Source organism: Notolepis coatsorum (genome assembly GCF_963971535.1).
Source record: "Notolepis coatsorum genome assembly, chromosome: 15".
NCBI classification, from domain to species: Eukaryota; Metazoa; Chordata; class Actinopteri; order Aulopiformes; family Paralepididae; genus Notolepis; species Notolepis coatsorum.
The window spans coordinates 101,740,475-101,752,686 of record NC_140179.1 but is presented as its reverse complement, the minus strand read 5'-3'; the positions used below and the strand labels follow the sequence as shown (position 1 = coordinate 101,752,686).

Below are 12,212 nucleotides of genomic sequence, written 5' to 3'. Positions count from 1 at the left end.
AGACCATCTGCCCAGCCTAGTACATCCCAGCCTAGACCACCTACCAAGCCTAGTACATCCCAGCCTAGACCATCTGCCAAGCCTAGTACATCCCAGCCTAGACCATCTACCAAGCTTAGTACATCCCAGCCTAGACCATCTGCCAAGCCTAGTACATCCCAGCCTAGACCATCTGCCAAGCCTAGTACATCCCAGTGTACACCCCAGCTGGAAAAGGCAGCCAGCAAGAAGAAGAAACAGAAAAGAAAGAGACAGGAGGAGTCTTCATCAGATGAAGATGATTGTTTTTGTTTGGTTTGTATGGAAACGTTCTCCAACAGCCGTTCAGGGGAGGTATCGGAGAAGTGTTGGATGTGCAACCAGTTGGCACACAACAAACTCTGCTTAGTTGGAGTGCCCAGACCCTACATTTGCCATCACTGTAACTCAGATAGTGAATGAATTATTGTTAGGCCTATTTATTTTTTTCTTATTTTGTTATATAGGATGGCCTAAAGATGTATTTCCTGTTTATGTTCATGTTAAGATGCATTAAGTTATGTGGGCGGTCAGGTGGCGTAGCGGAGATTGCGTTTGTCACAAACCCCGGAGACGCTGGATTCGCCTGTTCGAATCCAGCTCACAGCTCCGGGGTTGTCACCAGCTTGGCTGGCCGTTCACACTAATACAATTGGCAGTATTAGAGGGTGGGAGAAGCTGGCGGGGTGGGTCCGGGTCGTTGTAAACAGCGACTCCTACAGTTCGGTCGGGGCGCCTGCTCAGCGCGGATAGGATCTAAGGGGGGTAGTGTGATCCTTCCACACGTTACACCCTCTCAGTGAGAGTCCGCGCTGCCAGGTGAAAAGAAGCGGTTGATTGGCTAGACGTGTGTCGGAGGAAGCACGTGATCGTGATAGCCTCCACTCTCCCAGACCGACTGTGGGGGGTAAGTGCGCAGCGACCAGGAAGGGGATTGGGAATTGGCATAACGACTAACATTGGGATGGGAGAAAATCGGAGGAAAAAGGAGGGGAAAAAGATAAAAAAAAAAAAATGCATTAAGTTATGTATTTGTCAACTTGTCAATGCAATGGACCTGTCTCAAAACCCTGCCCTCTTTTCTTGATCCTCCAATCACAGCTGTCGCTTACCTCTGACTTCCTCGTACAAACAAAGTTTGTACGAGGAAGTCAGAGGTAAGCGACAGCTGTGATTGGAGGATCAAGATAAGGGGCAGGGTTTGAGACAGGTCTATTCTAATTTCAAATTTAGTTCTTCCTTCTTGCCTTCTTTTTAAGATTTTCCCATTAAAACACATGGTGACAACCAACGCCATAGTGTGTGACAATGTGTCAGAGTGTCTTTGATAGGTAATTTTTCCTCTTTGTTACAATATGTTGGAAAATGAGAGGGATACACATTTCAAGCCAACATCTTAAGCTTCAATTTAATGTAGGAATGACTATTGAAAGATGTTTTGATGATGAGCAATTAACACTAGAGTAAAACAACCATCCCCGTTCTTCCCTATACAATAACAACAATGGTTTTGTGTGTATTATCAGACTCTCTCTCCCTCTTTACCTCATGTCCTGTGTGTAGGGCTGCTGCTGCGGCTCCCTCTGACCTCTGACCTGTGCAGGGCTGCTGCGGCTCCCTCTGACCTCTGACCTGTGCAGGGCTGCTGCGGCTCCCTCTGACCTCTGACCTCTGCAGGGCTGCTGCGGCTCCCTCTGACCTCTGACCTGTGCAGGGCTGCTGCGGCCCCCTCTGACCCTCGTCTCGGTGTCCGTGAGTCAGTCTGCAGTGCTGACAGCCATGCCTGCCGCTTCTCTATTAGGCCGGCTGCTACTGGTCCTCTCAGTTTCTCCCACAGGTTAGTGACACAGGGCTTTTTTTTTACCTGTGATTTTGGAACCCGATATCCGTCAGATGTTCCGGCACTGATATAATAGTTGTGTTCTTGCTTTACAGCGGCCGTCCTGTTTGGTGAGCCGAGGATTTATGGAGGTGAGCAGTATTTCTTGACTTCAAGGAGTTACAGTATAACACAGATGCATAGCATCTGACTATATATAATGTACTTTATGAAAACGGATAGTTCCAGTTCTTGATTATGATTATGGCTGAGCCGCGTTTGAAGCCGTTTTTGTTTCACATTTGGATCACAGATTGTACCTTTAATTCATTCGACTTGTAAAAATCGACTGGTCCCATTGTTGCCAGAGAGTACAAAACTAACTGAGATCATTTGGGTTTTAAATCAACAACAATAAACAATAGCAGGAGGAGCAGCACATGTATGTGGTTCCTGGTGGGCCTTTAACACTAGCACAGCCGACAAGGGGTCACATGACCCCTAGGCATTTTCAATAAATGTATCCTCGTCACTCGGTCGAGCTCCAGCTCTGTCACTCAATGACTTTTCCTAAAAGTACCCGTTTTATCTGGCACGGTTTCTGAAATTTCAAAATGACTTCAGGAAAATGTAATTAGAACGTTATTCCACATCATGTGCCGTTGGAACAGACGAAAGTCACAGCACTTTGTGAGCGTCTAGCGCAGGGGTGGCCAACCCGTGGCTCGCGAGCTGCATGTGGCTCTTTGCCCGTCAATGTGTGGCTCTTCCATCCAAAAAAAAATAAAGAAATTATTATAATATTTATTTTTTTTAATATAAAAAAAAATATATATATATGTTTATGTCACTCAAACCTACATTTCATTGTGGTAAACCTCATATTTTTATATTCAGAGGTAATTATATAGTTTACACTGTTTATTTTTCTCATATTTCTCATAAGCTGTGGGGTCATCTGACCCGTTCCCGGCGGGAATCAGTGACATTTTCTCCATGGCTGTGCTAGTGTTAATGTGTGTGTTTTGTGCCAGACGACGCTACTGGCTACGGGCCGATCTTCGAGGAGGAGCCCCTGGACGTGGTCTACACAGAGGACTCGCCTGATGGAAGGATCTCCATGAACTGTAGAGCACGGGCCAACCCACCTGCCTCATACAGGTAACACTGTTAAACACTAGGGCTGTCCCCGACTAAGGATTTGGATGGTTGACTATGATTGGCCAAAATTTGCCGTTAGTCGACTATTGGTCGACAAACAAATAATAATAATAATAATTTCTTTTTTTATAAATTTCTTTTTTAAATGTTTTAAAAAATTTTATCATTCCATTTGGGCTGTGGGGGTGCTTAATGTCTGAAGGAGTCGACTGAAGACTTCTTGTCCTCTGCAAAAGCATGCAATTGGTCCACTGGTGATGGATACATCTTGATATTTGTCTAGTCTAGTGTGTTCATTAGCAGTGGTGCAGTGGCAAATTGACAGTAGGTCAAACGTTCCACGCGCGTGCGCGCGTGCGCGCGTGCGCGTGCATGCACAGTTTTTTTTGGCTGCTCTCGTCCTGCAGCTGGATACTATTGCCTCACAGCGCGGCCGTCAGCACGCGGCCCAGAGAGCGCCGCTGGCTCTGCGGCTCTGCAGCTGCATGCTTCTCCGGGAGTCCGGTTGGATAATGCCATGTAAAAAGCGATTGCGCGTACTTCAGCCTCAGTGACCGAGGTATAACGCCGTTATACCGAGTTATACCAGCACTGCACCGGGTGAAATCCTCTTTCAGTGCCTCTGTGCCTGTTTTCGTAGGCAGTTAGCCTCTGGTATGCGTGCCATTAGCGTTAGCCATGCTTCTAGGGCTCTTTTCTTTTGGAAAGAATGATAAAAAAAAATATAATTTTTTTATTTAATTTTTTTTTAATATATTCGACTAAGAGGTTGGCCAGTCGACTACGGCTCCTTTCGACCGATTAGTCAACTAATCGACTAATAGGGGTCAGCCCTATTAAACACACACACACAACACACACAGTGGTAAATGGACTGCATTTAGATAGTGTTTTTATCCAAAGCTCTTTACAACTTGGAGGAACCATGCAAGGTACCAACCTACTCCTCGGAAGCAGTTAGGGGTTGAGTGTCTTGCTCAAGGACATTTTGACACGCTGTCGGGAGGAACATACGGTTATCCTATAACCATAGTTATATGAGTATAGCGAGCGCTCTGCACTCTAGCGGAACTATCCCTTTATCCAATCTAACGCTGAATAATTTTTCTCCACATGTACACACCCATCCGCCTGGCCACACCCACATCTACTCCTCTACATAAGCGGGGTCGTGGCCACACTAACAGCTCCTTCCCAAGTCTTTCACCACCGAAGGCGAAGACCACGGGGTCCTCAGTGAGTCCGAGCAGAGCGCTTGCTATACTCATATAACTATGGTTATAGGATAACCGTATGTTATATTATCGTATAGCTTACGCTCTGCTCGTAGTGGAACACAGGAGCTGAGCAGAGGGGAAGCTCGACAAATGTACCCGCTGAGGCCCCCCACAACCATCAGAACCGGGGAGGACCCGAGCCGCCGGAACCCCCTAGAAGGGGACGGGAGGGAATCGGATCAGACTGTGCGAAGAGGGTTTAGCAACTCAACGCACAGGGTGAGCAGATCGTGGGACTTACCTTCACACAGAAGGACCCGCGACCACTCAGGCGCGCATCCCACATGCCACTAGGGAACGAACAGGAAGAAAAAACCCTGTTACAGCCCACAATATCACAGGGTCAAAGGTCAAGAACCCAACCCTGTGGCAAGGCCGTAGCAGCGGAGCGCGGAGGAGGACCCAGCCCCAGGAACAGCCTGAGGGCCAGGACCCCCCGAAAAAGGGAACCCGGTGAGGTCAACGATGCCGTAGCATCGGGACCCCACCAGACGGTCACTGATGACACCACCCCCCACATCGCCAGCGTATCGGACAGGGAGCCCAAACCAAGAGCAGGCCCTTCCCCCTTTTGGCACGCCGCTCTGAAGCACTCTAGCTTACTGCACCTGGTATTCCCAGGGGGTCCCCCATCCAAGAACTAGGGCCGAACCTGCTTAGTTTCCGAGATCTGACGAGATCGGGCGTGTCCAGGTTGGCATGGCCAAGAGGCTACCCCCCCACAATACTGTGGGGCCAGACGGCGCGCCGGGAAGACAACCCCCAAAGGGGTTGATCCCTCAATGCAGGCAACAGGCCAGAACTCGACCTGTGCCTGGAGCACTGCGGACTAGACAGGCGCCTAAGGGGTCTACTGTAAGAACAGTACCCGGCGGAAGGGGCGTTCGGTATCCTGTGCTCCAGCGGGGTCGAGTTTCAAAGGAGAGGCCGACACAATTGGCAGACTTCATGAAAAATGTGGGGGCACACTCTCGGGCACACGGGGTCAAGCCCGGCCTCAACCCGAGAGTCGACTCTGCTACCAACACACCGGAGAACCAACCACCTCCCTATGTTTAGTTTAACAGGAGGCGGTTGTTCCCTTAACCCACCAAGAAAAACCTAGAAACAAAGTGTTTCAGTTTTCAAAGGGTTAACCCAGGCCAACAGGTCGACGGGAACGAGTCCGGACCTGGGCCTGGCGGACCGGGACCTACACAGGGATGCCTAGAGGGGTTGACAGCTACCACCTCGACAGCCCCCTCCGATCCCCGCCCAGCAGGGGGAGGGAGGGGTGAAACAAATGGAGAAGGACCAGGCCCCCTAACACAGCGCAAGGTACAATACAGTATGGACCAAGCACGTCACTCTTATGGGCAAGTCGTAGTGGCATACACATGACACACATATCCACAACATCAATCCCCGCGAAGCCCGGACCAACCCGGCATTTCCCCCCCAGAAAAGCACAAAGTCCTTCGGGGTACCAGAACAGCTGATCTGCGCCCCGGCGGACAACGGGTTAACTGACCTGGTCCGGCGTGACCAGAACCAGTCCCGCGTCCTAGTCACGCCGCCATCCCCAGTCCTAAGAGGGGGGTAGGTACGCGTGTCGATCTAAAACATCACAGAGGGCGCCACCAAGATGGACAAAACGTGAATGCGCTGCTCCTGGCGGCCCACCTCATGGGCGTGAGACCCCCCGCCAATGTAATGATCTACTCCTTCATCTCCCCCCGGAGATGCACGTGAGTCATCGAGTCTCGGTAGAGATAAAAAATCTCCTTCCTAGTCGCCCGCATAAAAATACGCCGTTTCTATGAATTGGGCAACCAAGGCGCGCCGGCCCATAACGTGGTTCCACATTGGAAGCACCCAGGGCCAGCGCTATATGCACGTCAAGAACCCGAAACACATCAATGGTGAATTCTAATAAGAAACACCAGACGACGTTCCCTCCATGCTGCCTGGGACGAGCAGCAGGAAGCCGGTCAATAAGACACAGACACTGATATGACGCGACTGAGGGCAACCCCATCAATTCTGCTCCTCACATAAGAGGGGAAGACAGAAGTTCCCCCAGAGAGACCTCCACAAAAACCCAGTTCATTTTACTCACGTAAAAAACAACGCTGTTCCTAGGTAGAGAGAAAGGCATAAGCTTTGGCCTAGGCTAACTGATAGCATCAAGCTAACGTTCCCAGCCGAGCGCAGCCGGCAGCTAAAGTCGTAGCTAAACAGCTAACTGGCTAATAGTTAGCTCATACCGGCTATCGCTAGCCACTAGCTAACGCAGAAGCAAGCTAAGCGGCTACTACTGAAAACTGTACAACGTGAGAAAAGCAATACAGGCCAACACTTCAGACAGCCGCTGTCTTTTCCTCTTCTTATCCGAAGAAAAAATGGAAAAAAAGGCAACACACGTCCCTCTTCAGAACGGTGTTTACCAGACACAGCGGTGCCGGCAGCAAGCCCCTCGTTGTACGCGGGCTGTAGCCGACTTGAGCATGGAGATATTCTCATAACGAAGCTCACCTCCCTCGCACCGGGTGTTTTTCATCCTGAAAAGCGGGGCCAGCACGGCGACAGTGGGTATCCGTTTGTCCAGAGACCCGGGGAATTGAACCGTAGATTCGGAATCACGGTCCCAGGAAAACAAAGCTACGACTTCACTTGAGGAGGAGCTAATGTTATCGTGGGGCATCAAACTAGAACCCTCTCTACGCCGCTAAGCAGCAGCGAAAAGTATCCTAGCCTGGAGCCGACATTCGTAAGCTGTGTAGTTGACCCCCCACAACTGACAACTGACAAAAAACATCACCCGCCCAGAGAGGCCGTCAGCCCTCACACGGCCGATCGCCTCCCAAGCAAAGTGTCCAGCTGCAGAGCCGGAGGTAATGCCGGCGGAGATTGCTCAGCGACGCAAGCCCCTAATGCGAAGCGCCGGTGGAGGTCAGAATGATCATCATCTTCTAGACACTCCGGTGGCGAAGACATTATCGCTGTATTTCCTCAAAAATAGTGAGAGAGAAAACAAAGATATAATGTCAAGCAGCTCATTTTCTCCAATAACGTAACTATTTTCCAATAACTATTTCGGCACTAAACTAAAGTGGTGTATACAGGCACTTTTTCGGTGGTGAAAATAGGGAAGGAGCTGTTAGTGTGGCCACGACCCCGCTTATGTAGAGGAGCGGATGTGGGTGTGGCCAGGCGGATGGGTGTGTACATGTGGAAATAAATGATTCAGTGTTAGATTGGATAAAGGGATAGTTCCACTAGAGTGCAGAGCGTAAGCTATACGATAATATAACCGGAATCAAACCAGGAACTTTTCCGATTACCAGACGACCGCTCTACCTTCTTACCCACTGTTGCCACATACAAACACAGACACACACACACACAAGCAAGAGCACATGTAGCGGACTGGACTGTGTGTGGGTGTTGCTGCCCAGACACGATAGACCCAGGGATGAAGGTGGAGGTAGATTTATTACCTTCTGACAGAAAGAATAAAAAAGACAATCCTTCAAATTAAAGGTGGGTCCATATACACCAGTCCCTCTTCCCCAAGGGCTTGATCAACTAGCATGATACATATAGCTGCCATACTGTATGTGACCTTGCCGGTTACTAGGGGTGGGAACACATACTAACAAAGATAACTGTGTTACAGAAACCGTTAGTAATGGGGATGAAAACTAATATTTTAGAATTTGAGCACGCCCATTTCAGTGGTGATGTATTGGGTCATTTGATTTAATCAGCATTATACTCTATGTACTGTAATGATCTGATGCCAGATGTTGTAAAAGTGACTACATCTATTTAAAACTGTGCAGCAGTACCTATTCCTGAATTCATTTAGACAAAGCTACATATTCCAACACCCCAGAGTCTAAACATTGCAACATTCTTGCCGGGAAAATATTAACACTGTAAAGGCTGAATTATATTTCTGTGTGGGCCGTTTCTCCAACCATCACACCTACATCCTACATGTTGTTGGCATCGGCCCACGACGTGCATTGTAACATTTTGGCCAGCTGCACATAAACCTCGCCGTGGCCTTGGGAGTTAGCGACGCTACCCTCAGTAAAGCATCAGTGCCACTTTGACGTTTGAGTTTAAAGTTGGCTTAAGACGCACCACAGCGGATGGTGGAGGCAGATATGAAGGGTTTCATGGTGGATCGAGGTAGACGGCAAGAACAAGCACTGGACATGTGCCTCAAGTTGCTGAATTATCTCACAAGCACTGAAACCGCTACAAGCAATTCCTCCTCTTCCTCGAGCAAATGTGTGCATCAAATGTGTGGTTTGCCTACAAAGATCTTTGACTACTACAGGTTTGACCATCTGGTAGAGTTCCTGAGCCAGAATCCTCACATCAACCACCTGCCTGGTCAGAGAAGTGACGGAGCTTTCCTACCTCAATGTGGTCCTAATGGGCGTCACGGTGGCACAGTGGTTAGCACCAGTGATGCAGTGGTGGTCCCACGGGGTACCACGCCGTTCTAGCAGTTTTCTGAGCAGAAGTACGCGCAGTCGCACACGGATGTGCACGCGAAAATGCGCTCCACTCAGTACTAAGTACCCACCGTCTTATAACAATAGCGCAGGTCGTCAGGTGTCTTCAACTACACTACCCGGCACTTATCTATCACCTAGACTTTGCATAATAATAGGATACCAATACTAACATAACAAAGAAAGAGATGATCTCTGGAACTCTCACTATGTGACAAATGGTCCCGACTGGAATGATGAGGCATTAAGTTGTGCTTCAGAAGGAAACTGTCCTTCTGTAAACTGTAAGTTACATTGTTAATTTAGTTTGTATTTACTTGTCTAGTTTAAGTTAATTCAATTAAATAAATTGTAACTACAATATTTTATCTACAATTACATTTAAAACATTGTTTGGTTTTCAACCATATCTGTTGACAATATAATTTCTTTATATATTGAAGGCTACATCCTGCTACCTTTTTCAGCTTCTCTATTTCAAGGCAATATTTACAAAAACTAAACTAAAACTAGTAATTTCCTATACAAACATGTTTCCTACTATTTATGCATAATAATCATCTGTTCTGTGCGACCGCGAGGGAACATGTATGCGCACGCGCGTGTGCACGTGGCGTCCAGGCAGTTCTGATATTACGACTGCATCCCTGGTTAGCCTCACAGCAAGAAGGTCCTGGGTTGGAACCCCAGCAGGGGGCCTTTCTGTGTGGAGTTTGCATGTTCTCCCCGTGTTCGCGTGGGTTTCCTCCAGGTACTCTGGTTTCCTCCCACACCATGAAGACAGATGAAAACTAGCTCATTAGCTAGTTCTGGCACATTTACATTGATGTGGAAACTGAAGATGTTGATTAATGTGCACTGTCCCTGGGTAAAACAAATACAAATAAACGTAATGCCCAACCTAATGCTGCCCACTATCTTTTGGTCATAGTGTTCATCACTTCCCAAATGGCCATCTTCAAATTTAATACATTTCCGTGGTAAAGTTAACATTTTCTAAAGGGACAATACATGACAATATACAGACACATGTGCATTGCAACTTAAAAGGTGCTCTAAGTGTTTTTTGTTTGTTAAAATAAGTGCTCTAGGGCGGTCGGGTGGCGTAGCGGAGATTGCGCTCGTCACCAATGCAAGAGGCTGCGGTCTCGACTCCCGGAGTCAGCATTGCCTGCGGCTTGGGCCGGTCGTCATACTAACTCGTTTGGCTGAGTTAGGGGGAGGGAAGCCGTGGGTGGGAAACTGGCGTTGTGGACAGCGACGCCTACAGGTCAGGTCTGGGCGCCTGCTCAGCGGAGGCAGGACTTGATGAAAGCAGCGTGACCTCCCACGCGTTACACTTCACCAATGAGAGTCCTCGCTGCCAGGTGAAAAGAGAGCCACTGGCTGTCGCCCCGCGTGTCGGAGGAAGCATGTGGTGGACTTCAGGGTTCCCTTGTACCGACCAGTAGGAGGAACATGCACACAACAACCAGGCAGGGGAGGGGGGGGGGGGGGGGGGGGGGATTGGCACAACGACAAAAAAATTGGGACGGGGAGAAAAATAGAAAATCAGGCGGAGAAAAAGAGGATTAAAAAATAAATAAAAAAATAAGTGCTCTACATCAAATGATAGCTCTACACTCATGACAGCCATCACTGATATAGATTGTCTGGTCGGTAACATGGGTCTCACAGTCCCTCCGCTCCCTCCACTAAGAAATAAACACTTGTTTTAAGCAAATGTGTCCTTGGAACAAGTAAAATAATCTACCAGTGCTGTAAACTAATTTGGTTTTGGCAAGATTCCTTGAAATAAGTACAACTATCTAGGGTTCTCGATCCTGATTGGATAAAGTGGGAAGGGAAATGTACAGTATTTTCGCTTCACTGCAGAGTGGAGGGACTGGGAGACCCATGTTACTGACCAGACACTCTATATCAGTGATGACTGTTTACTGCAGAGTGGAGGGACTGGGAGACCCATGTTGCCGACCAGACACTCACAATCAGTAACGGCGGCCCGTCGGAATATAGAGCTACTATATTTAACACATATTTAACAAAGATTACCACTTACAGCACCTGTAATTGCAATCATGCATCTCTCTCTCTCTCTCTCCCCCCCCCCCCCCTCTCTCTCTCTCTCTCTCTCTCTCTCTCCCTCTCTCTCTCTCCCCCTCCCCCTCCCCCTCTCTCTCCCCCTCCCCCTCTCTCTCACTCCCCCCCCCCCCCCCCCCCCAGGTGGCGTCGTGATAACTGGGAGATAAAGCTGATGGAACAGCCCGATGAACACTACAGCCTGGTGGGGGGCAACCTGGTCATCACCAAGCCCAAGCAGAAGAAACACGCCGGGACGTACATCTGCGTGGCCAAGAACATCTACGGCACCGTCATCAGCAAGGAGGCGCGGCTCAAGTTCGGATGTGAGCGCAGGATGAACATCGACTGCTGTGGAAACTAAGCAGCATCTGCTAGAAACCCTGCTAGAAAAAACCAGCATAGACCAGCAGCATCATTTCACTGCTGGGCGGACTATGCTGGTTAGTGCTGGTGTGATGCTGGTTTAGCTGGTTGGACCGCCTGATTGCTTTTACCAACGCGTTCGTGTTTCCGCCTCTCTGATTGGCCAGGTCATGTGACATGTACGCCCAATCGTGGGACCGCAAGTTTCTACACTGGTTAAGCTTAGGCACTCTTTCGAAGTTGGTTAAGGTTAGAGTTTGTCTTAGAGCAGGGCGATAGAACGCCAGCCCTGATTCCAAACTCTAACCTTAACCAACTGCGAAAGAGTCGCCTAAGCTTAACCAGTGATAAACTAGGCGTTAGGTAGTTTGCAGGCTGTTCGACCCGGAAATAGGCGCAGAACTTGTCGTCCCACGATTGGCGCACATGTCACATGACCTGGCCAATCAGAGCGCAAAACGGGAACCCGGAAACACGAACGCGTTGGTAAAAGCAAAGACGCAAAATACAACATATGCTGGTCCTTGCTGGTTAACCAGCATGCATTATGCTGGTCCTTGCTGGTTAACCAGCATGCATTATGCTGGTCTTTGCTGGTATAACCATCATGCATTATGCTGGTTTTTGCTGGTATAACCTGCATGCATTATGCTGGTCTTTGTTGGTATAACCATCATGCATTATGCTGGTCTTTGTTGGTATAACCATCATGAATTATGCTGGTTTTTGCTGGTATAACCTGCATGCATTATGCTGGTCTTTGTTGGTATAACCATCATGCATTATGCTGGTCTTTGTTGGTATAACCATCATGAATTATGCTGGTTTTTGCTGGTATAACCTGCATGCATTATGCTGGTCTTTGTTTGTATAACCATCATGCATTATGCTGGTCTTTGCTGGTATAACCATCATGAATTATGCTGGTCTTTGTTGGTATAACCTGCATGCATTATGCTGGTCTTTGTTGGTATAACCATC

The 12,212-nt window shown here is 48.5% G+C and overlaps 1 protein-coding gene across 1 annotated transcript in view; it reads left to right on the top strand.

Moving 5' to 3' along the window:
- Nucleotides 1-1,797: 1,797 nt before the first annotated feature.
- Nucleotides 1,798-12,212, top strand: part of cntn1b (contactin 1b) — a gene marked incomplete at both ends in the record, with an annotated part of 73,698 nt that continues 63,283 nt past the window's right edge. Inside the window, 4 exons of the mRNA XM_084331117.1 lie at nt 1,798-1,855; nt 1,954-1,989; nt 2,872-2,998; nt 11,010-11,191. Of these exons, the coding sequence (XP_084187243.1) occupies nt 1,798-1,855; nt 1,954-1,989; nt 2,872-2,998; nt 11,010-11,191 (403 nt within the window). The remainder of the gene's footprint in view (nt 1,856-1,953; nt 1,990-2,871; nt 2,999-11,009; nt 11,192-12,212) is intronic.